This window comes from Melanostigma gelatinosum, assembly GCF_949748355.1.
Source record: "Melanostigma gelatinosum genome assembly, chromosome: 17".
Classification (NCBI taxonomy): domain Eukaryota; kingdom Metazoa; phylum Chordata; class Actinopteri; order Perciformes; family Zoarcidae; genus Melanostigma; species Melanostigma gelatinosum.
In genome coordinates, this window is record NC_136650.1 from 6922234 (window position 1) to 6944876 (window position 22643).

At 46.1% G+C, this 22643-nt stretch overlaps 1 protein-coding gene across 1 annotated transcript in view; it reads left to right on the top strand.

Annotated features, from left to right (window-relative positions):
- The window catches only part of epha10 (EPH receptor A10), a gene marked incomplete at both ends in the record, with an annotated part of 154667 nt that overhangs the window by 84768 nt on the left and 47256 nt on the right, over window positions 1-22643 (top strand). The window contains 2 exons of the mRNA XM_079288669.1: window positions 4859-5014; window positions 10863-11192. Of these exons, the coding sequence (XP_079144795.1) occupies window positions 4859-5014; window positions 10863-11192 (486 nt within the window). The remainder of the gene's footprint in view (window positions 1-4858; window positions 5015-10862; window positions 11193-22643) is intronic.

Consider the following 22643-nt stretch of genomic DNA (forward strand, 5'->3'; position numbering starts at 1 on the left):
ACCAACCAGCAGAATGGCAGCTTACTATTGACCACTAACGTTTAACTGCATGCTCCAACTCACCCTGTAGACATGCACTAACCGCTAACACAGCCAACTTCAACCAGAACAGTTGCATGACCTGACAAACCATTGTGACTGTAAACTGATGCTCCACTCTCATAGAGAACCCTTTGCATGCTGTATAGACTCTACCAGAAGTAACCAGAGAAGACATAACCTCTGCCGTAGCAGTCAGATTTAACCCAGGACCTCATCCGAGAAGGCTCAGCTGTCAACAGCGGGAGCAGCGAAAGACCAGCCTAGCTAGTCACACTAGCCGTGCCAAAGAAATCTGTAAATCTGCTACCACTACTGTTATGCAACCCTCACAGGTACCTCTGGCCTATAGTCTTGGCAACGCAACTCCAATATCGATAGATTCTAAAACTTAGACACAGGACTCGCTCTAAATCTACCGATTAGAGAGAGGTAGACGCACATATCATGTACTAATAGATCCAGAAGCGACAGACTAACTGGATTCCCTCCTATTCGTAACACCACGTAGCCAACCTACGACTGCTCCGCCGACGGACTCCAGTCCTGTCTAGGAGTTGAACCAGTAACCACTGTTTGCCCCTCACCTGCTTCTTGTCTTTCTATTCTTTCCTTCTCTCTCTTTTGTGTTTTGTTTTGTTTATTTGGGTTGTTACTTTCTTTGACACTGTGCCGCAATGCTAGATTATCACAACATCATAATAGCGATTGAATTATTTGGGAATAATGTTTTGCTCACCTATGATTTGAATTGTGTATGATAGTAGATGTAGGTAGAAGTAGTTAAAGTCATCTGCCCAGATGCCACCTTAGTCATCTGCCCAGATGCCAATGAACTCTGAACTTGACCACTATGAACCTTGAACTCTATGAACAATGAACACTGCCTGTTTTAACCACTGCTTTTGGTCTCAGGAACACTTGGACTGTCTCACCTCTTCAGGTTTCCCCACCACATGGATGCACATGCCAGCCCTTGGTTTGCTCTAAAGACCGAAGCCAACACCTCGCTCTTCAGAACAAAGGGGGGATGTTGGGGTCTCACCATATGGCTTCAAAATGTGCTGTGGACAAAGAAATCAGGCCTTCACTTTGTCAAGCAAAGGTCTCATCCTGATTTGTAGTTTGAGGAGAGCAAAGGGATTTCACACTCAGGTGTGAATTCCCCCCCCCCCCAAATAACCATGGTAACCGCGGCAATCTCATTGGCCGAGAGCCAAGAGACCCGAGGACCCCTGTGGTTCGGCCACTGTTCTATAAAACTCTCTGCTGCCCCCACCTCATAGCTTTTTCCAACTCTCCCTCCGGGGGTAACAGGAGGCACACACCGCTCTCCTCGCCCGGACCCCCCCACCCCCGTCCAGGCCACGAGGAAGCCCCTCAAACCCTCATCAAACCCTGACAGGTCACGAGCCATTTCGCTGGACGAAACGACAGTGTTCCACGTTGAGTACGGCTCCACTCAGCCCGCGAGACGAACCCGCATCAGCGATCCGTTCTCTGCTTTTTGTTTCTTTTTATTTTGTGCACAAACCGGCACAGAGGAGCCCGACGAAGCCTCGCTCCTCTCGTGACCGAGGATTCCCGGCAAGACGCGCAGACACGTCGTCTCATCCGAAGTTAACTGTTCTCCCTGCAGCGAGTACAGACCGGACCTGCGTTTGCTCCAGAGCCACGCTAACGGACCGAAGCCGCGCCAGCTCACCGCCGCGCGACACACAGCGCCCGCTGCAAAGCCGCGCCGACCCGCAAGCTCCCCCCTGTCCCCCTTCCCGACGAGGAAAACGGACCATTTTGCCACAAACACTTCAACGTTGCAACGAAGCATCTACAAGTAAGATTCTTGGCATTTGGGCATAGCTTAGCTTAAATTAACGTAAGTTTAATTCAGGCCATTCATTTATATGTTGATATTCCCGTGTTTTTGTGTGTTTAAGACTGTCGCGTGATATTGAGGTATTACGCAATCATTACGGCGCAGAGAAGCGCCGCTGTATTTGTGTATCAACTATGACTGTTTCTTTGGGATTAATTTCATTCATTGTCTTCCACTCCGTGTGGAAGTTCTCTTTTCATTAACTCGACTCGGTGAGTGAGCTGAGGTGCGTGGTTTATCACGGCATAAGTTACCGGCAGTTCTCAAGACGACAGCGGTATATTTATGCGTGATAGAGCCAGCCAACTCAGGCTCACTACAACGCGCACCGCGCGCAGAAGTCTGATTCATGAGCCCCCACCTTTTTCTCTTTCCTCCTTTCACGAAACACACACACACACAGCTCCGAATTCTACCCCTGGGGAACCTCGTTCAAACGAGCGCCTCACATCACGTGCTGCCCAGGCAAACGTGAATTACGCACAGCAGCCCCATTCTGCCATTTTGTCCGGGTCCCTCGACTCCGCCATCTTTGTAGTTTCTAGCTGTAGTTCTTAAGGCCCCTCCCCTTTGGCCAGCGTCACTCGACGCCGCCATCTTTGTAGTCTTTAGCGTAGCTGTAAGACTCCTTCCTGTTCACCCACAGACCCACACACACACACATACACATACACACACAGACATACACCCTCATCCATTTTATTCATTCTTTAGTTTAGGCATATAAAATTGTATGATAATGTTTGTTGGTTGCAATATTAATTGATTTGATCATTTATTATTTTGATTCAATAAACTCTGTTATACTTTCAGGAGCAGTCGTCTGTGATTACTTGTGCATATGTATTTGATAAGACTGTATGTAGTAGCCGGTGCTCGAACTTAAAAACCTTCACTGTCACTGAATGTATAGTCATACGCAGACTATTGACATTATGAGTGACTACTAATTATGAGACTTAGTTTTATCGTTTGGTTATTGGTCCCTGTTCGCAGGGTGGTGCCCCGTTTATATTAATAATCATTAATAATTGTTACATACATCAATAATTCTATTGATGTCAAGAATTCAGTTTCTTAAATGCTGATAACCCAAACACGCTCCTTTAGATCCCAACACCGTTAATAACGAAAGTCAGGCGTCCAGCGGTAACCACAGTTTGTTGCTCTGCAGCGCTCAGTACCGCAGTTTCACAAGTGTCAGAGATCTACAAATTGAAAGGCTCTTTCTAGAGCCAGTGTTTGGTTTGGCCCTTATGGGATACTGTAGAAACATGGCGGCGCAACAAGGCAGACTCCACGAAGAGGACCAGCTCTTTGTGTTGATATGAAGGGCTCATTCTAAGCTAATGAAAACACCATTCTTAGTTTCAGGTGATTATCCACGAATGAAAACATAGTTATGAATGCTTCACACTGGCCCTTTAATTATTTGTCTTCTCTTTGTCTTTTGGTTCCAAGTGTCCAGTAGTGAGATTGCTCCTTGAGGTGTCCTCCCAGAGGGAACAGATGGATTGTTGTGTTGTAGAAGTCTTCAACTCTGCGTCATCTATTAAGTTCTTATAGCACGCCACTTCATTGTGCATTGTCACTTATTTAACAATCAAATGATCTTTTGGTGGATTCTCATCACCAACTGTTGTTCTTTATAAACTTGATGAAGTTAACACGCTAACTGTAAACTCGCTAACCTAGTCCCTGTGAAGACTGATGCATCAGGCCCAAGTCACAGTAACCACCTCACAAGAAGCCACGACGGAATAATGAGATGGTAACAAAACGGCCAATCAAATGCCTGGATATCTGCACGGATAGGGAAGCTCGTTGGAGGTTGTGTGTGTTTTAATAAGAGGACGGAGAGTGAACAAAAAAAGAGCGGTGCAGATGAGGAGAGAAAAATAGAATGCAATCAGAAGAGAAAAATGAAAGTGTTAAGAGTGGGAAATGGATAAGAGAGACTATTGGCAGAATATAAAAGAGATCCGAGGAGAGGAAGGCAAAGAGGGCGAGAGCAAACCAGAGCTGTTAATGTAGCCCCGCTGTTTAGAATACAGTCTCAGAAGAGAGAACAGAGCCTCGGCTGCCTGATTTCACACCCATTATCACCTGCTCCAACGCAAAAGGAAAGTGCGTAGAGGGCGGGTGTAAAATAACCTGTTTGTGAGTGTGTTTTTACGTAAGCGCGCATGCATTGATGGGGCTTCTGTTGCTCGGTGTGCATTCGTGTGTGCTGCACATGTAAGATCTGCTCCGCCCACATTCTCACGGGTCGTATCCTCTCATACTGCATGTGGATTAGTTTGATGGCTGTAGAGGGAGATGCTTTTCAAAACTGGCAAATAAAGTTGGATATGTGAAAATCAAATTGCGCATTTGCCTCCGCTTGTTTTCGCTCGCCTCGCCGGTTCAGTCCAGTAGCAGGCCGCTGCACACGTAATGTGAGAATTGTGTTTGTCACATAGGTTCAGCCAAAGTATCCACTTCTTTTCTCCTCTGATCATTTTTTTCTCGTCTCACTCTGAACTCGCTTTCTGTCTTTCCTCCCCATTCATTCTTAATTTTCTCTCTTATGAATTGAAAGTGCGATTTTTTTTTTTTTTTCCTGAGGCTTTAAAATGCTGCCGTGCTCGGTGCTGTGCTGGAGCTTCCGTGCCAAGAAGTGAAAATGCAAGTTGTATGAAAAATGCTTTGGATTTTTCTTTCAAAGAGGTTGGGCATTTGTTAGCTGTACTGTCGAGATACATCTACGGAAGCCCCGAGGGACAAGTGAGGGAAAGAAATCCATTTAGTCTCAAATTTCTTTTACACAACGAATGATTAATGCGTTCATCCCCTGTGCAGAAGTCTCCTGGACACATGTGTTTCAATGGGTTTCCCTTTCGATTAACAGCATTCTTTTTGCACACATCTAATGTGCTGTGTTTCTGTGTGCTCTTTCGCCAGCGTGTCCCCGTGGCTCCTACAAGATGTCGTCCAGGCAGCAGGAGTGTTTTCCCTGCCCGGCCAACAGCGTCTCAGAGGAGGAAGGATCTGTGGTGTGCGTGTGTGAGGAGGACCACTTCAGAACCCCCATGGACACCCCCTCAGCACCATGCACAAGTAAGAAGATTATATGTGTTTATGTTTGTGTGTGGATCTCTATCGCACCGCATCACTCGCGCACTCATTCATCGAGACATTTTCATGTTTGTGAGCCAATCATTGTCAGGCCCACCCGTTCAGCCTCTCGTCTCTCTGCCCTTGTCGTCTGCCTCTTTATCCTTAAAGACCACTTTTACCCGTCCTTCACCCCGAATCCTTTTATCCCCCCTCCCCCTTTTTTCCATCTCGTCGCCTCTTCGTCTGACCTGCACCCACCTCCCCTGTCCTCTGTCTCGCCATCTATCCTCATCCTCCCATCTCTCCAGCTCGTCCTCATCATCCCATTTCCATGTCTCATCTCACCCAACCTTCACCTCTCCTTCCCCTCGTACCCTCTCCTCTATTGCATCCCTTTCAGGACGAAAAATCCACCCCAAAAAACACGCCAGCTGCTTCCTTTAATCATCCCTGGAACAAGTCCGGAATCAAAAACTAGAGACGTGAGACGCGCCTTGTGCTGCTCTATTGATGATAAAGTTGTGAGTTGGTCAAAGAGTTTTTTTTTTTACAGCTACAAGCTCAAAGGATTTCTTTCCTCTCATTTCCCCTTGATTGCATCAGTAAACACAGAACATTTGCTGCTGTTTGAGCGAGAATTAAAAAGTGGGGATTTATTTTGAGTAATCGGTCTCAGATGTTGCACATTTTTGGGATGTCAGATGAATCCAGTTCTTGTTTGACAAAATCTTCAGAGTGGATCTTCCACAGGGGAAACATCCTCATGATCGTGCACATTATTTCATGTTTTAAGGTGGACCCCCCCCCCCTCCTGACCTGTGCTTTCATCTTAGTGTATACACACATTATGTGTCCATCCACTGCCTCTTACCCTTTATCCCTTTTAGCACCCACCCATCATTCAACCCCTCCTGCCATCCCTCTTAACATTAGTCCACTTTACGTATTCGTCCAAAAAGCCCATTACCCGCGTTTGCTCTATCTTTTTGCTCAAACTTGTACATTCACTCCATATTCCACTGCATTTTCACCCTGACATTACAGACCCATTTTCTGCCGTACATCCATTAGCCCCCCCCCCCCCCCACACCGGACCACCCTTCCACTCTTCCTTTTTGACCCTTGACCACGCATTTCCCTGCCCTCTCGCTCTCTCGCTCTCTCGCTCGCTCTCTCTCTCTCGCTCGCTCGCTCTCTCTCTCGCTCTCTCGCTCTCTCGCTCTCTCTCTCGCTCTCTCGCGCTCTCGCGCTCTCGCTCTCTCGCTCTCTCGCTCTCTCGCTCTCGCTCTCGCGCTCGCTCTCGCTCTCGCGCTCGCTCTCTCTCTCTCGCTCGCTCTCTCGCTCTCTCTCTCTCTCGCTCTCGCTCTCGCTCTCGCTCTCGCTCTCTCGCTCTCGCTCTCTTCCTGCTGGCTCTTTGCATTTCCCTCCCTCTTCAGGCTTTTCGGCCGCGCGTGTTATCACCCCCTTCTCCTTCCCTCCGTCAAACACAAATCTTGTCCCTCTCTCCTCAAGCGACAAACTCCATGATCTCATCCTCGGGATGTCCGCACATTATCCGCCCAGCCCTCACCGCTTACCTTTTCTCACATACCGAATGCCGTTCTTCTCCAATAAAGATGCACTACAAGGCCGATAAGACAAAGAGCATGCAGGGTGTAGCCCTATTGATTCCCGCATGGAGAGCAGCCTATTGATATGGCTTAGTAATTAGGTGGAGGAATAATGGGCTCCATAGCCTGTGAGCAGGGCAGTAAACCTGTGGGGTCACAAGGTCTGTGCATGCGTGTTTGTGTGCATTCACACTCACATGCGTGTACATATTCGTGTGTGTGTGTGGTCATACTGTCTTTTATGGTAATTGCGTTGGAGGAGGTGTAATTACAATATTGATCGCCGAGCTCTCTGATCCCGGTGTGATAACATTTATCGCAGCCTAATGACCACATTAATTACACTATTGATTCGCTAATTATGATCATCTCCAGATTTGGCTAATCCGCTGCCTGGTACGGACGTAAAAAGAGAGAGGAAGACTCTAGAGCTCGGAGAATGAAACAAAAAGGGAGACTTTGTTAGACGAATGAGGTTTAATATGCGCACTTTATTATCTCAGCAATTAAGGAATAATACCGGTGTGATTTCATTCTTTTCCCTTTCCCTTTGAAATAATAAACTCTCGATGGTTTTATTTGAAACGGGTGAAAAAACATACGGCTTTTAATAGATGGATAGATAGACTTTATTTCACACTCGGGGTCCATACAGGCAGATACATAAAAAAACAGACACAAACAATGAAAGTACATAGGCCTAGCAATGCCTTACAAAGAGACAACTGTACCAATGTCGTCACAGCTGGACTGGTAGCGTGTGGTGCTAAACCTTATGTTGGTTAAAACAAGTATGATCCCATTTACAGTCATTCAGTCGACAGATGAATTTGTACATGAGATTTCTTAAAACTGTTTGGAAAGTGTTGACTCGTGCAGCCACAAACATTTCACTGGCACTACTCCATCTCGGTCTCTTTAAAAGTATTCTCATGGCGTCATTGTACGCGACTTGAAGTCTCTGTAGACTCTTTTTTTTGTAGTTTGACCACAAGTGTGCAGTAGAGTGGAGTACAATATGCTCTGAACAGACATCTTCACTCCATCTGTACACAGACCAGACTAACGTGAGAGACTGTCTGCTTGTGCAGACATCATACGACATTGCCTGGAAATGTCGTTATCATCGGTCATGTGTTCTGTTAAAAAATGACCAAGATATTTTACTTCACTACAGACACCAAGATTATTGTCAGACAATTTGAAGTCAGGGAAGTTTAGACATTTGTCCTCTTTAGTTGGACAGATCAGGATAGCACTCTTACTGGCGTTGTATTTGATGTCATGTTCCACACCGTACACAGTACATATAGTGAGGAGCTGCTGAAGACCAGCGCTAGAAGGACTAAAGATCACCAGATCATCTGCAGACATGATGTGATTAACCAGAGTATTTCCCATCATGCACCAGTATTACAGGCTTTCAGTTGCTTGGAGAGATCATCAATATACAGATTAAACAGAACTTGTCTGACACCATTGCAAACCCCAAATGGGGCTGACACACTTTTACCCCATTTTACTCTCATACTCTGGTGCGCATACCAGTAATACTCCCCGACATGACTAATTACCATTGTTAATGGCGACTATTTACAAATGTTCCATTCCAGCACATTAGATATTTCGATGTGGCGGTGGTGAGGCAAAGTGCAACTTTGGAAGCAGTGAAAGAAAACGTGTCACTGGGGACACAGAAACATGTCTTTGTTTTTAGAGTGGAACGACCGCTGACTGGACCGCAGTGGTAATGGTTGTAGCATAATAACTACGAGAAAAAAAAAAATATATATATATATATATTCAAGTAATGCATAATGTTTGTCAATGTGCGTGTCTGCAAATGGATTTTTGAAAACAGTGGGAGCCGATGCCTTCCAGGGGGAAGAATAAAGTTGCAGCACAACAGTTAACTTTTGACTTTGAGAAATGCAAACTTAAACTTATTTAGAATGAACATGTTGTTCACTGTACATGTGAATCTCTGGTCATACGTAACCCCATTATAATACGGTACAAATCTTACACGTCTGTGATCTAATTCTTTCCTAAGAGGGGGGAGCAGATACAGGCTGCTGAAGAAATCTCTGTCTCTGGCTAAAGTTAACTAGCTAACCATGCTAGCCAACAGAGTACATATATAAAGATATATTGCAATTATAGTCTTGCTTGTCCAAAACAAAACTTCTCCAGTCAAACCATTCAATCCTTTTTGTACACAGAAAAAAAAATGACTTTGCTGGTTTACTGTCAATATTTAATGGCAATATTCTAAATACAACATCAAGAGCAAGTTTTGATTTGCTGTGATTCAGTATGCTGGAGGAGCAGTGGAGCGGGAGTCAAAGAGTCATTCGGATGGACAGGGGGACTCTGGAGACGGATGGAGAGTGAAGGAGGGCAGAAGATGGGAAAGAGAGGAGCAAAATGGTTTGGGAGGTTAGGTTTTAATAGGATCGGAGAGAAGAATGGGAAACTTCGAGAGGGAGCACAGGGCCCAGAAGGAGCGAAAGGCCCAGCTGTGTCTACGTTTTCTCTGCGAGTAGGTGTGTTCACACGCCGAATACTCTCCGGCTTTATGTAACTCTGAGTCTGGGAGCGGGACGCATCTGCGACGTGCGGCAGCTTATTCACTTATTCATTAAACGCCACACACACACACACACACACACACACACACACACACACACACACACACACACACACACACACACACACACACGTATAACATTCATGGCCTTTAATGGACCTCAGCTTCATTCAGCCGGCATGTGCAAGGACCTGCAAGAGGAGGCAGAGGTCAGTCAGGACGCTGACTAAGTGATGAGATACAGTCCTTTTAAATACAGGACTGTATGTTTACATTTGAGCTCTCCTTGACACATGTGGTGGATGATTTTAAAACATCTGTGCATCGGGCAGTGTTGTGTTCATAGAATAGTCCCATGTTTTCCAGCAACCCACCACACATCGTGACATGCACGGCCTCTACAGTGAGCAGCTCGGACTCTCGTTATGCGTCTGGCATTTCACAATCCTCATATGAAATGAGAGTGATGTTCTGGGAGAGCTAAAAGCCTTCGCCATGGTCACTCACTTTTGTTTACTGATGGTAAGTGGAGGATTTATTCCACGCAGCACTGTTGACATCGGTACATAATGGACAAATTTGTTCTCCGTGCTCACGCACGCACATGTTCAGACAAAAGGTACTCTTTAGTCATCGAACCACACGGCTACTGCATTTAGTCCTCGTCTCATTCCCAAGTGTTTTTCATCAATAATCCCTCCTCAAGCCCAATCCAATAAATGTTTTCCCTCCCACCGCCAAAACCAAACAGTGCAGCAATACACTGTCGTATCCCAGCAACAACTCCACATTTCCAATCGCCGACTCCCATTTGGGTCAAATGGTTTTCATCAAACCAATTGTTTCTCATCACCAAATCCTGGATGGAGCAGGATTATCGTAGCATGATGTGCAAACTGAGCCCATGCAATCCCGCCGTAATACCCAATGCACTTAAGGCGTCAGTCATGAGAAGAGACGTCGCGCTTCAGCAACATGATGTTGGAGTAGACTATTGAATGGCTCAACTCGACTTTCTTTTTTAAAAAAAATCTGTTTCGAGCGAATAAACACACTTGCGGTTGGTATTGATAGTGGCTTGGCTTTAAAAAAATATATATTTCAGCTTTTTGGCAGGATTTCCCATGTCGCACTAGTAGTGATTCTTCTGACCAATCAGTAGTTCTTTATCGCCACCTCGTATCGACTGAGCTCTCTTGGAACCAAAAAAAGAGTACCAGGTATTATCCACAACTCTTTGCCAAAGAAAAACTAAAAAAGAGCCAGTTGAGTAAAGTATTGTTCCACTGTGGAAATGCTGCGTATGTTACAGTTAAATATGGTATCGCTTTTAATTATCCTGGGAAGTTTTATACGAGCCCCTTTTCCAGAAATGCCCAGCTTTACATTAACAGTTAGAGGTTATAGTGAGTGAGTGTAGCATTTGGGAGTGAAGAAGGCTGCTGCTGTGATCGCTCCAGTGTGTATAATAGGCATGGCGTGTAGTCGTGATATGATTAGACAAAGAATTGCGTAACAATTACAGACGCGAGGATGCGTTTGATTCAGTGTTGATGTTTACGACGACTGTTTCTGTCTTTGTTTGTCCTGAAAAAAGAGGGATGCAACAATGAACCAAAATGCAACGCTCTTACTCTCGTCTCTCCAGGGCCCCCCTCGCCGCCCAGAGACTTGGTCTACACCCTGAAGCAGTCCACGCTGATCTTTGAGTGGGCCGCGCCGTCCGACGCCGGAGGCAGGGTGGATCTGACCTACAGCGTGGGCTGCCGGAGGTGTGTCGGCAGGCAGTGCGAGCCGTGCGGGGCGAGCGTCGGTTTCGTGCCCCAGCAGGTCGGCCTGACGGAAAGAACGGTGACCGTGGTCAACCTCCTCCCCAACACCAACTACACGTTCGCCGTCGAGGCCTTGAACGGCGTGTCGGAGCTACTGCCCAGCAAGAGGTTCTACACCCAGGTCAACGTGTCCACAAGCCTGCCAGGTGAGTCACTAGCCAGTTAGGCCTTTTAATAACATGACCGCATGCGCAAGGTGAGAACCATATTTTAGTTGTTTTAGAGGACAACACAAGTCTGCACAGTCAGGAGGCCAACAGCTGAGCAAGAATGAGGTCACACTGCATTTCCAAAATGTAGCAAATCTGCTCAAATGGCACTGCATGCGTTTCTCAGTTTGAATATCTTGTAGTCGGCCATTTTTTAGGGAAGTCCACAAAGGATCTGGATTTTCTTTTCCAGAGGGTTCAATGCAATATTTGTGCTGTTTTGCAATAGATTGTGCTAATCTTTAAAAGCTGGCTTTGGGGGAAAACATATTAACTTCGCAAGTGGGTTTAGTTCTTACAGGATGTAATCTTTTGTGATCCGTTACAAGGCAGCCGAAAACAATAGCCTCACACAATAAATGTACGACCTTCGCGATACGATTTTTAAGGTTTTGTTTCATAAAAGCACATTCATTTCTTATAACTCAGCTGGGATTGGCTGCCCCACACACGCAGATACATGTGCAGACTTGCAGGTACGCCTCTGTTCATAAATCGATTCATGCGCGCTCTCAGACACACGGTGACCTTTGAATACGCTCGCGATCCATGTCGATTTCCAACATGCATGAGTCAGCGTGCGCGTCCCGTTCACACATACAGAGAGGCATTCACAAATGCAAATGTCCATCCAGCAGACTGACTCTTTGTTTGTGTGTACGCACGCAGGCGCCCTCCCCCACACTCTGCCCGCCATTGCAGACGGAGCAGGTAGTCTCGCCCGGTCGAGGTGATCTCATTTTCATCAGCAGAAGTCTTCAGCAGGCCATTAGCCAGCGGCTTGAAAAGCACTTTGCCAACTAGCCCTGTCAACCAGCTCCGCAACGGCACTATACGGAGGCGCTCAAGTGTGAAAAGACCAAACGCACACACTGAACACATTTTGGGCTTGAACGCTGACAAACACTCTCTAATACACAAATACACATACCTGTCATTTTTTGTTTAAAAGCTTGTTTACTGCTTATTGGCTGAAATAAGTATGTGTCTGAGCGGAGTGATGGCATAATGAGGCATGTATGGGGGCAGAGGGACTGAAAGGTGCTGCATGTGGAAGCAGGTGACGGGGGAACAATGAGAAAGTGAGAACGGCGGTGTGGGTTTTTGCCACTGATTGGAAATTAGCTGAGAAGAAATGAGCTGCACAATGAATGGAGAACAGTTAGTCATATGTGAGTGATGGGGGGGGGAAGCGGCACTGTGGGTCTAGGCCCTAGACCCACAGTGCCGCTTTCCCCCCAGCTGAACTGAAACAAACCCTAGACTCTAGGGTTTGTTTCAGTTCAGCTATAACACTGTGTTTACGATGAACTCTCACTTTGTTACATAATTGCGTTTTTCCATATGTTGGAAGTGGGGTTCATGATTGAGATTGTGCCTCTCTGTGCTGGCTACAAAGATGGCCGCTTTAAGGAGATTGATGTTGGGCAGATTTATAATGGATGAGTGCGCTTCCCAGTGGCCCAGATTCTCTTGTTGGCCAACTGTAAATGTTACGTCAGAGTAACATCTGGACATCAGGACCACATAGAGTGAGACGGCTTAATGTGCATGCACTCGATCTCTGTGCCGCGCTGCAGACCTACGTGGTGCCCTAGGCAGGATTTTAGCTGGTGCCCAGTGTGCGAAATACCCCGACATATTTTGACAAATGCCCCAGACTTGATGCGTGCAGAGTCTGTATTTGTGAAACCATGAGTGTTGAATAAAAATGCTTTCACGTCCAAATTTCACAAGTTTTGCATTGTGGACCAGAAACAACCTCGTATTTAATAAAATGTATTTTTATCGTGCAAAATCACACCTCTTAAGCTAATCTGTGATCCGCATCAGAGGGCTTTACAATCTGTGCACCCTTTCAGTATGCTTGCATTCCACTTAGTGTTTTAGAACTTGAAGCTGAACTTGAATATTTGTCGGGGTTCGAGATAAAATAGACTATAAAATGCAAAAAGGGTTTTTAGCGAATGTTTTAGCGAACATTTGCCTTCTTGCACATCCAGCAGACAAGGAACATCATGGTCATGTTGTTTTAGTCTGTCTGTCCACCTGTCCAACTTCAATCCAGTGTAAACTTTCAGTGCACCACATCCTGAGAAAAAGCTTCTTTTACCAGCTGTGTCATACTTGACACCTTTTATGTGACATCACTTGAAATGTACGATAGCCCTGCTGACGCGAACATGGCAAAAAAGCCCCAACACAGCAGTCTCCAACCCCCTGGGGGGGTTCAGGTGACCAAAAACCCTCCGAGCTCCAAGGTTAGGGACGCTGTATGAGGAAAAAGGACAAACCTGCGGTGATTCTTTTTTCCCGTCCCCACATTTCTTTCAACCTTTCTCCCTTTTATCTCCCCTCTTCTCTGTCCGTCTGTCTCGTCAGCAGTTGGCACGGCGTTGATTTGTGGTTATTATGGGGTATTAGGCTGCGAGTCGTCCCTCTAACCGTGTCATCCGGAGGGATTGGACAAGGGGTTAGGGGAGTGTGTTTGCCGAGGTTTCAGAAGACTTTCTGTGTCGGGGAGGATTTAGCCTAACATTTGGTGTGGGGTGTTTAATGCTGCCCGTGTGTGTGTGTGTGGGTGTGTGTGTGAGAGAATGTGAGGGAGACCGGTATTTGCTTTGGAATTACACTACGTGCGTCTTGTCTTACCTCTCCTGTCGCATGTCAGCTTTAGTTAAAGTGCCCTGTGGTTTCCACACATAAAACTATACATTTTCTTATAACTAATGCTTCAGCGTTGGGTTATCTGTTGCCACAGGACACGAGAAAAACCCAGAGAAACGGTGATGGACCCGTAATGTTTTTGTTCCCTTTTTATGATCCACTGCCTCAAACTAAATACGGACTCTGTGTGTCCTAGTGTTGCTGCAGGATAAGCCCCATAGATAACATTGTAGCTCAGCCAGTCAAAGAAAGTCCTGTGCAGCCTGACCTGGCTGCACAGAATTGAAAAAAAAAGAAAAGAAATAAAAGCATCCGTGGACAAAGCTCAACCTTGTGTCCGTACATGTGAGTGCAGCCTCCACACCGAGTCTTTACACCGTCACAACTCACTGACCTTTATGAATCCTGCAGCAGGGATGTGGAACAAAGCTAACACACGCTCTCTCTCGCCACCTCATCATCCCTTTATTACCTTTTTTTCCCCTCATACCTCCTTGTTCCCTCTGTTCCGATCTCCTTTTTTTATCCCTTCTATTTCCTTCCTCATTTCCCCGACCTTACCCTTTCCTGTTAAACTCACTATTCTTAGATGGTCATTTCTCTCCCTCCCTCCTGATGCTGCCACTCCATCCAAAACCACCATCGTCCCCCCTTTTTTTAAATCTCGCCACCTGTCTTGACATAATCACAGCTACCCTCGTCCTCCTCCTCACCTCTCCCTATCCTCTCTTCAACTCTCTCCCCATCTTCTCTTACTGTACCGTATTTGTTTTTCTTGGCGCGGTAAGCTTGTTGGCAGCGGGTGGCCCGGTTTAGCTGGCAGCTGAGGGCCAAGAAAGCCCGAGGATTTAAGGGCACAGCCTGTGTTGGGGAGCCAAGGTGCTAATGGGTGTTATATTGTGGCCAAAAAGAAACGCAGACACGGGGTCAATTTACATCTATGCATATGCCATCAGATTTTTCTTTCTTGGTGGATGAAAAGCATTTTAAATCCAGGGACATTAAAACCCCTCCATTTTAATCCAAATACAAATTGAATTCTTCTCTTTTCCAAATGCTTGCACATGCACAGGGGGGTAGTGGATTGCTCCCAGACAGATGGGGCTTTATCAGGACTCTCCAGGCCACCAAGGGGAAGGGGGGGGGGGGGGGGGGGGGGAGGGTGTTGCATGTCAAGGATGGGAGGATGGATAAAAGGGATGGGAATAGGAGGGGAGGGGGGGGATAGAAACATGACTGGAGTCGCGTGAGGAGACTGGGCATGGGGGATCAGTTTTTGGTCCCGGGCTCATGGGGCCCCTTATCCAGCTGTGGATTAGGGATGCATGTGTGTGTGTCTGGTCTTTCGTGCACCAGGCCATAGGCTCATGGGGGCGTTTCAATGTGCGTGCTTTACGCTTGATTTGTGTATGGGCACGAAAGGATGCGATAATGTGTGTGTGTGTGTGTGTGTGTGTGTGTGTGTGTGTGTGTGTGTGTGTGTGTGTGTGTGTGTGTGTGTGTGTGTGTGTGTGTGTGTGTGAGAGAGAGATCAGGACACACTCGGGTTGAATGTCTTCGCCCCCAGTGGTACATCCAAAGCGCTTTAGCTGAGGCAGGGAAGAAGAGAGGGATGGGGGGAGGCTGTAGAGATCGGGTGGAGGTGCGGGTCAGGGAGGAGGACGGATTGGCATTTCAATATCCTGAGGATTACTGGCCTGGCTTTAGATGGCTGGTCCCCGCAGAGTTACATGGGCCTGCAAGGTGGATGCATAAAGGGAGGAGAGGAGAGAGGGATGAGCATAGGAGCGGAGGGATGGAGAGCGGTGTAGCATTGTGAGCATAATGTCTTCTGGGTGAAGGGGAAAGGTGGCACGCGATGAAGAGCAAAAGCGAGAATACGTATATTTCTTCAAAAATATTGTGCCGACGGTAGCATTTTTTTTCCGGTCTGAACCATCTGGTGCTTGAAACAAATGTAACGTATATTTACAGAGTTGTTTTGTGTGTGGATTTAAGACAGGAGATGAGAGAACAGGAAGGTTTTGAGATGAAAGGAAGGAAATAGAAGAGGAGCATAAAGAGTCGAAGACGAAAGAAGCAAGGAAGAGTGAGATGAGCTGCAGAGGCTGTACGGTGTAGGAATACGAGAGAATGAAGCTGTTGAGTCGAGGGAAGCAGGCGTTGGAGGATCAATGGTGGAAGATCACTTACTGAAGTAAAAGTCCTGCATTTACGATGAAATCCGACTCAAAGTTACTGTGAGGAACTTTTAACTGGTAATGAAACGGTCTCAAATAAACCGATGCCTCTACATGACCTACATAATTAAATGCATCTGGCCACCAAGGGTGTATTTCTGGGCCCGCCGGAGGGAAGGGGAGGCACAGGAGAACCAGAACTGTGCGGAGCAGACTGTCAGACCCCGCTGCAGTAAAATGAGAGGTATTCTAAAGGGATTCTGGTGTTCGGAAACTCACACGTTTTTTCTAGTAAAGGGACAGTATTATCAGCTAAATGTACTTAAAATAGAGAGTAAAATTTAAGAAAATTGGCACATTATTATATTGTCATCATGGGGTAGGAAAGGAGAAATGAGTTTTGAGACACAAATCTCTATTCCTTCTTATATTGGAGAGGTTTAACTCATAGGCATCTGAAACATGACATGTTGTACTATTGTACAGTATTTGCATAGATATACTGACTCTGCACCAGCGCTTGTTCTGCTGTTTTCTGTCGGGTCAAAGGCATCGAGGGAAGGAGACTCTTGGATGTTTGAATAATAAGAAGAGAGGCCAAACAGAACGACGTCGTCATGACTCTGTTGATTTTCTAAGAACTCTGACTTCTGAGTACACGCTTCAGTTTGACTGTTTGAATATTTATAAGTTTGAGCGTAAATTTATTTGGGATCACATCTTCCCTGTCTGGTAACATTTTCTTTTCATTCCTCCACTTAATGAGCGCTCCTCAACTATCAACCGTACAGAACTCTTCTTTGTCATTTCGTTTCCAATACCCTCTTTTTCTTTTTTTTCCCTCCCACGCCGCTCCACCTTCTCCCCCCTCATCCCCTCATCCCCTCATCCCCGCCTCCAGCCCTCTGCATAGAGGCGTTTGGATCCTCTTTGCCTCCTTAATTAGAAGTGATGGGAAGGTGAAGCTTCAGCAGGCAGCAAATGAATAGAGTCATCAAGCTACTTTTCAGGACTATAGCCCAGCCACTTAAGATGCTTTTTCACCCTGTGATGGGAATTTTAATTGCCTACTTCTTGGCTTATAATTGGAGTCTATGAAGAGGCACTCTCAGGGTCGTTAGTATGTGTGCTCTGTATGTGGATTTCCAGGCTGTTTCTGGTTGTTTGGGGCGAATCGTGGTGTTCACTCAGGAACAAAAACAAAGCTTCGTATCCTCATAATCAGAGTGCTGTACAAGACTTGAGGGCCGTCTTTGATGAACCTCTTTCGCCAAAACCCAGGAGGGGAGAAAAACAGGACGAGACACACACTCTTATTGTCGCGGAGAGACCAGAAAAGAAGAAGTTCAAACTTCAAAATGCATTCTCGTCTGTCATTCTCTACCCTGCGAGGTCTTTATCGCGCCTCCGTTGAGAGAGCTTGGCTGTGCTTGTGTGCGCGTGCCATCTTCTGTTTGGGGTTTGTTGCCGGAGGGAAGGGGAGGTTGGCGGCGCCCTGCTGTGAGAGAGAGGGGGGGGGGGGGGGGGGGGGGGGGTGCAGAGATGCAGCTGTCTGTCTGAATGACAGCGTGCTCCTCTCTGATACAGCAGTAGGTGGGAGACAGACAGCTCAGCTCATCAGACCACCATCGCGCATATTTATGAGCACACAGACACGAGAACACCTCTTTGTCGTTCATCAGCTGTCTTCAAAACAATACATACAGCATGTTTTTGTGCAAGACTGTATTTATACTCCCCCCCCCCCCCCCCCCCCCAACATCTCAGCATCAGCAACGTTTTCATACAGTACGTATTAAAAAACCTGCTGTGTTCTGTGAGGTAAATGAATGGTTTTGTCAAAGGAGTCTCGTGGCTTTAAAGAGAGCATAGATAACGGCCTCAGTTCCCCCAACGTAAAGGGCCGTCTGCAGGCAAGGTAAAGCAGTGTAAATACTCTAAATAAAGGCTACGATGAAACTGATATTGATTTTTTTTCTTTCTTTTATTTGTTTTACTGCTGCCCCCGTCCACAGCAGTACCTGTGTCCGTCTGCGGGCGTGTCAAGTGTCGTCTCCTGTCGGTAATTCACTGACTATAGTCAGTACATACTCATACAACACCACATCAAAAAACGATCCTTTTAAGTAAGAGATCTGTATACTTCCTCCAGCACTGCATTCCCCGAACCTAGTATGCACTATATTAGACCTTTCTCTCTCTCTCGACATGTTTGACTTGCACCATGTCAGGAGTAAAGGAAAGAGGATGCAGAGTTGTGAGCGTTTGTGTGCATGCATCTGCTCTCTGTGCAAGTATGTAAAGGCAGATGGAGCTTTTCTTCACCTTCTCAGCCAATCTCCTGCAGCAGTCTTGGGTCAGCCGCTCGACGTGCACGTGTTTCTGCGCGTGTTTGTGTGCGTGGCCTGTTTGTATTTGTTGGAGGCTCCGGGCAGAGTCTGTCTGGCTTGACGGATGTGTCGTGATCAGACCATGCCGATGCCTTTAGGCTAAAGCACACTGGGCCTTAAGAGTGTTCAGAATCAGTCAGTGAGCAGCTGTCAAGAGCAGTTTAAGCAAGTCGGCCCGAGTCGCTCTCCCCTGGTGGGAGTGTGGGATGCCAGATTTGACCGATTTTAACGCGGTGTAGTATGAGCCGTCAGGTAGCAGGTGATTTGTTTTTGACATGTACAGCAGGTCCTTGTGTCGTTCCTCCTTCAAATCATCCTCTAATATGAGCAGACATCCTCTGATCGAGGCCTTTTCAATATGTCGTGCAGCGAGAGGCTCTTTGTCTCGCTTGCTTGTTCGCTCCCCGTTCTGGTCCTTCTCTCGCTCACCCACCAACTGACTGACACATTTAATCATTCCATCACCGAGACTCTCCTGTTTTTTTGCACACATGCACGCACGCCGAGGTGGATCGAGTCCCTGCAACATGTAATCTTGTGGTTTAGATGGAAATGTGCTCGATCCAGGTGTCTCTCCTGCACCGAGACAAGGATTCTTTCCTTCTGATAACAACCACATATAGTACCTGAGTAATCGTGTGTGCTATTTTGCATTTGGAACGAGGCGTCCAGGCGGTTGGATGCTGATGGGGCAGATTAGACTGAGTGGCGTGTTAGGGGGCAAGTTGCCAGATAGCGCTCCGCTGCTGGGGCAGGGCGATAGCCACAGATTGAAACGGCATGACGCGTTGCAAGATAGCGAGACCCGGGTGGGGTAGCTGCTCCTGTATACGGCATCATTAGATTCGGGTGCAAACACATGCATGCACACATGACCACCTGGTGAATCGTGACGTAATGATCTTGAGACTTTGAACAGAACCGGTTGGAATCGTCTAAATGTTGACACATGCCAGCATTGTTTAGCCGCCACCCCCCCCTTCAGATCTCATAGTGATTCAGTTTGTGAAAGATGATAAAAAGCTGTGCTTTAATGCCTTAATAGGTCGATTTAAAGCTACGAAATAGTATTTGCTGTCACTGTTTGCTGTTTGAATCTGAAGCAGGGTCACTCTTTGTTGTTAGTGATTTCATGGCGACGGCCAGATGTAATTCTGCGATCCCGTCTTTTTTGTCTTACATCAGAGAGCTGCTGATAACCTGTGTGCTTTCAATTCAGTCAGTGCGAGGAAAGCATTGCTTTATGGTTACCATCGAAGAGGACACTGAAGTGTGTATCCGCACAGATGATTGTTGAAAGTGTGGAGCAGCATTCTGGCGTCACGTGTCTGTCAGCAGGATATTTGAATAGTTGTAATCTCAGTGGAACCCGGCGAGGAACTACAATAAATGCAATGATACATAACTCATGTCCAGATTATCTTTTCTTTATGGTGGCCCTGAGAGCTAAACACTCTGCAAATAGCCACAACACTGTTAAGATAGTATTTTTACCTCATAACAAAGGGGAGGCCGAGCCAGCCATGTGGCCGGCTTCCTTGTGCCGTCGACACACTGCAATAATAACACTACCAAAACTGGTTTACAATTATAAGGAATTTAATTCCACTGATGTAAGTACATTTACAGTAATACATTGGAGTATACACTCCCATGACATATTAAATCAATAAAACCCCATTTGCAAAAAACCTCGCTCAGCTCCTCCGGTGAAAACACGTCTGTCGTCCGGGAGCCATGGGACAGAGAGCGAGGAAAAAGTCTTTTAAATTAAAACCTCCCACATCTGTTTGACACACCTCCCCTTCCGTCTATCTCGATTCCTATTGGCTACCTTCCAGGAGTGTATTCTACTGTCTGCCCCTGTGTTTACTATCACATTCAATGACTGTCAGTTACGTTTTAATCCCATCTATAATAATCCTTCAAAATGAAAGTTTATACTTCTGCAACTTGGCAGAAGTTTCATGCTTCTGCATGTTTGTTTATCTTAATTATGCATCCTCGAAACCCTTATGATTATGACTAACTATGAATTATTAATTATGAATTATTAAACACTTTTATTATATCTACTAACTACAGTTTTTTACTCAAATTTCTTACAATTCCCCCCTAACTCACAGTTCACTGTGAGTTAGCTACTCAAATGTAGTTAGTTATTCAAATGTCCCTGGAGACCTCCCCCCTACTCAATCCAGGGAGAGGCTTCCTATCTATCTAAACAGAGGCAAACAATTCATGCACACAGATATCATTTCAAGTATTTCTGTTCAGTTCGTTTCAAGATAGAGTGCGTTGGAAGTCACTGCCTTCCATGTCTTGGGGCTGGCAGGATCAGGATACAGTCTGTAGGCTAGAGAACACATACTGAGAAGCCTTGACTGTTCTTTTACACGTGACAAAATTACATTTCTTAATCTTTACACCCTAAAATCCCTTTATAACCCAATTAAACAAAAAATTTAATCTCCAAATACTCATCCAAAACAATCCGTCTATTTTCCAAACTTCCAACATCTCACTGGATGTTTTAGAAGTCCATCTGGGCCTTTATCAGGTCCTTCAGGATCTCCGAGAGGATGGTCAGGAACCGCTCGTGAAGTCCCTCTGGTGGCCTCATCTAGACTGTGGCCATCAGAAGCTCCAATTCGTCCTCATCCTCGTCACATAACTGGTTGCCTGGACTGGTGTCTGGCTCATCGGTGAAACAATAAACCCCTGTAGAGGTCCACGGATGCACGGGAACCCCCATCCACAGACAACTAGGCGGTCTATGATGACAGCACACAGAATAATTACGATTGCCAAAAATGTATGTTTTCACTGGCCAAGCATACTTCCCAACCAGTCGGTGAACGGATTCGTGACACCAGAGTTGTCTGCTAGCTCTTGGCTGAGTATTGTCAGTCCCTCCAGAGCCCTGGTCACCGATCCATCAGGTGCTGTGTTATTTGGAATGAAAGTACAGCACGCAGACCCAAACATCTGGCACACGCCACTTTTCTCTGCTAAATCATATCTAATGCCATTCTGTTCTGCAAGGTCATTAAACTAGTCTTCGCCAGCTGTGCATGCAGTCCTGATATGGCGTCACTGGTGAAGTTTACTAAACGCTGTTGGTTATAGTAAATGTAGTTGATCCAATCGACATTTTTATTAATCATCACCCTCTGAGAGAAAACAGATTCTAAATCTGCTGCTATTTGATTTCTGGCTTGAAAGTCATTAGACACCCCCCTTGGCAGTCTTATGACATCTTATGTACACTTGGTCATCAAAGGCTCCCTTCGGGCCACCGGCATCTCTTTTGGATCTTCTGTTAGCATGTGGGCGTGGAGAGATGAGTTCTCCATAAGTTGCATCAGTGACAGGCAGGATATAGAATGACGATACAAGTTGCATCAACGCACATCTACTGGTCCAATCTTTAGGCAGGATTGGATATATGGTTCTTCCTCCACACCATCACCATAAATCAGCTCTAGGTGCTGTCTGTCTTAACACACTGTTATATAGATAGTCGCTAGCGTTGTGACTGTTGCTACAATTTGCATTAATTTGCAATAATACTACCTACATTGGGCCCTTAGCGGTATCTGAGACTATACAATCAAATGGACCCTCTGTAACTTTGAACAGAGGTGGGGTATTATATTCTACAGGTGGGTAATGCCAGTGTAGCCTCTGACAAGTGTGTTGGAGGGGCAAAGTGTCATCAGTAAACAGAGTTAAAATACAACTAATTTCAGGACTTATGAGTCTGAATCTTGAAGGAACTGGTGTTGCTAGGTCCTGAACACCCAATACAATCTGTACTACTGACTTGAAGCCGTCTATTGTACCCACCATAAATTCCCATCTGCCATTCCAGTTTCCACCCCTTACCTCATTCTCTGCGTCAGTCGTATGTCGAACCTGGTCTTTTTACAGGCTTAACAATAATCCTAATGAGCCCTTGTGGGGCAGGACTATCAGTAGCCTTTCCCTGTACTACGTAAAGTCCTCCGTCAGTCAATTTTGGGTCTGTTAAGGTAAGTCTTAAAGGATTACATCTACCCACCCCCTTTGTACACATCACAGGCATAATATGATAACAGCTTCCCATACTTATGTGTGGCAGGCCCACACTCGTCAGTTATGATGCACAA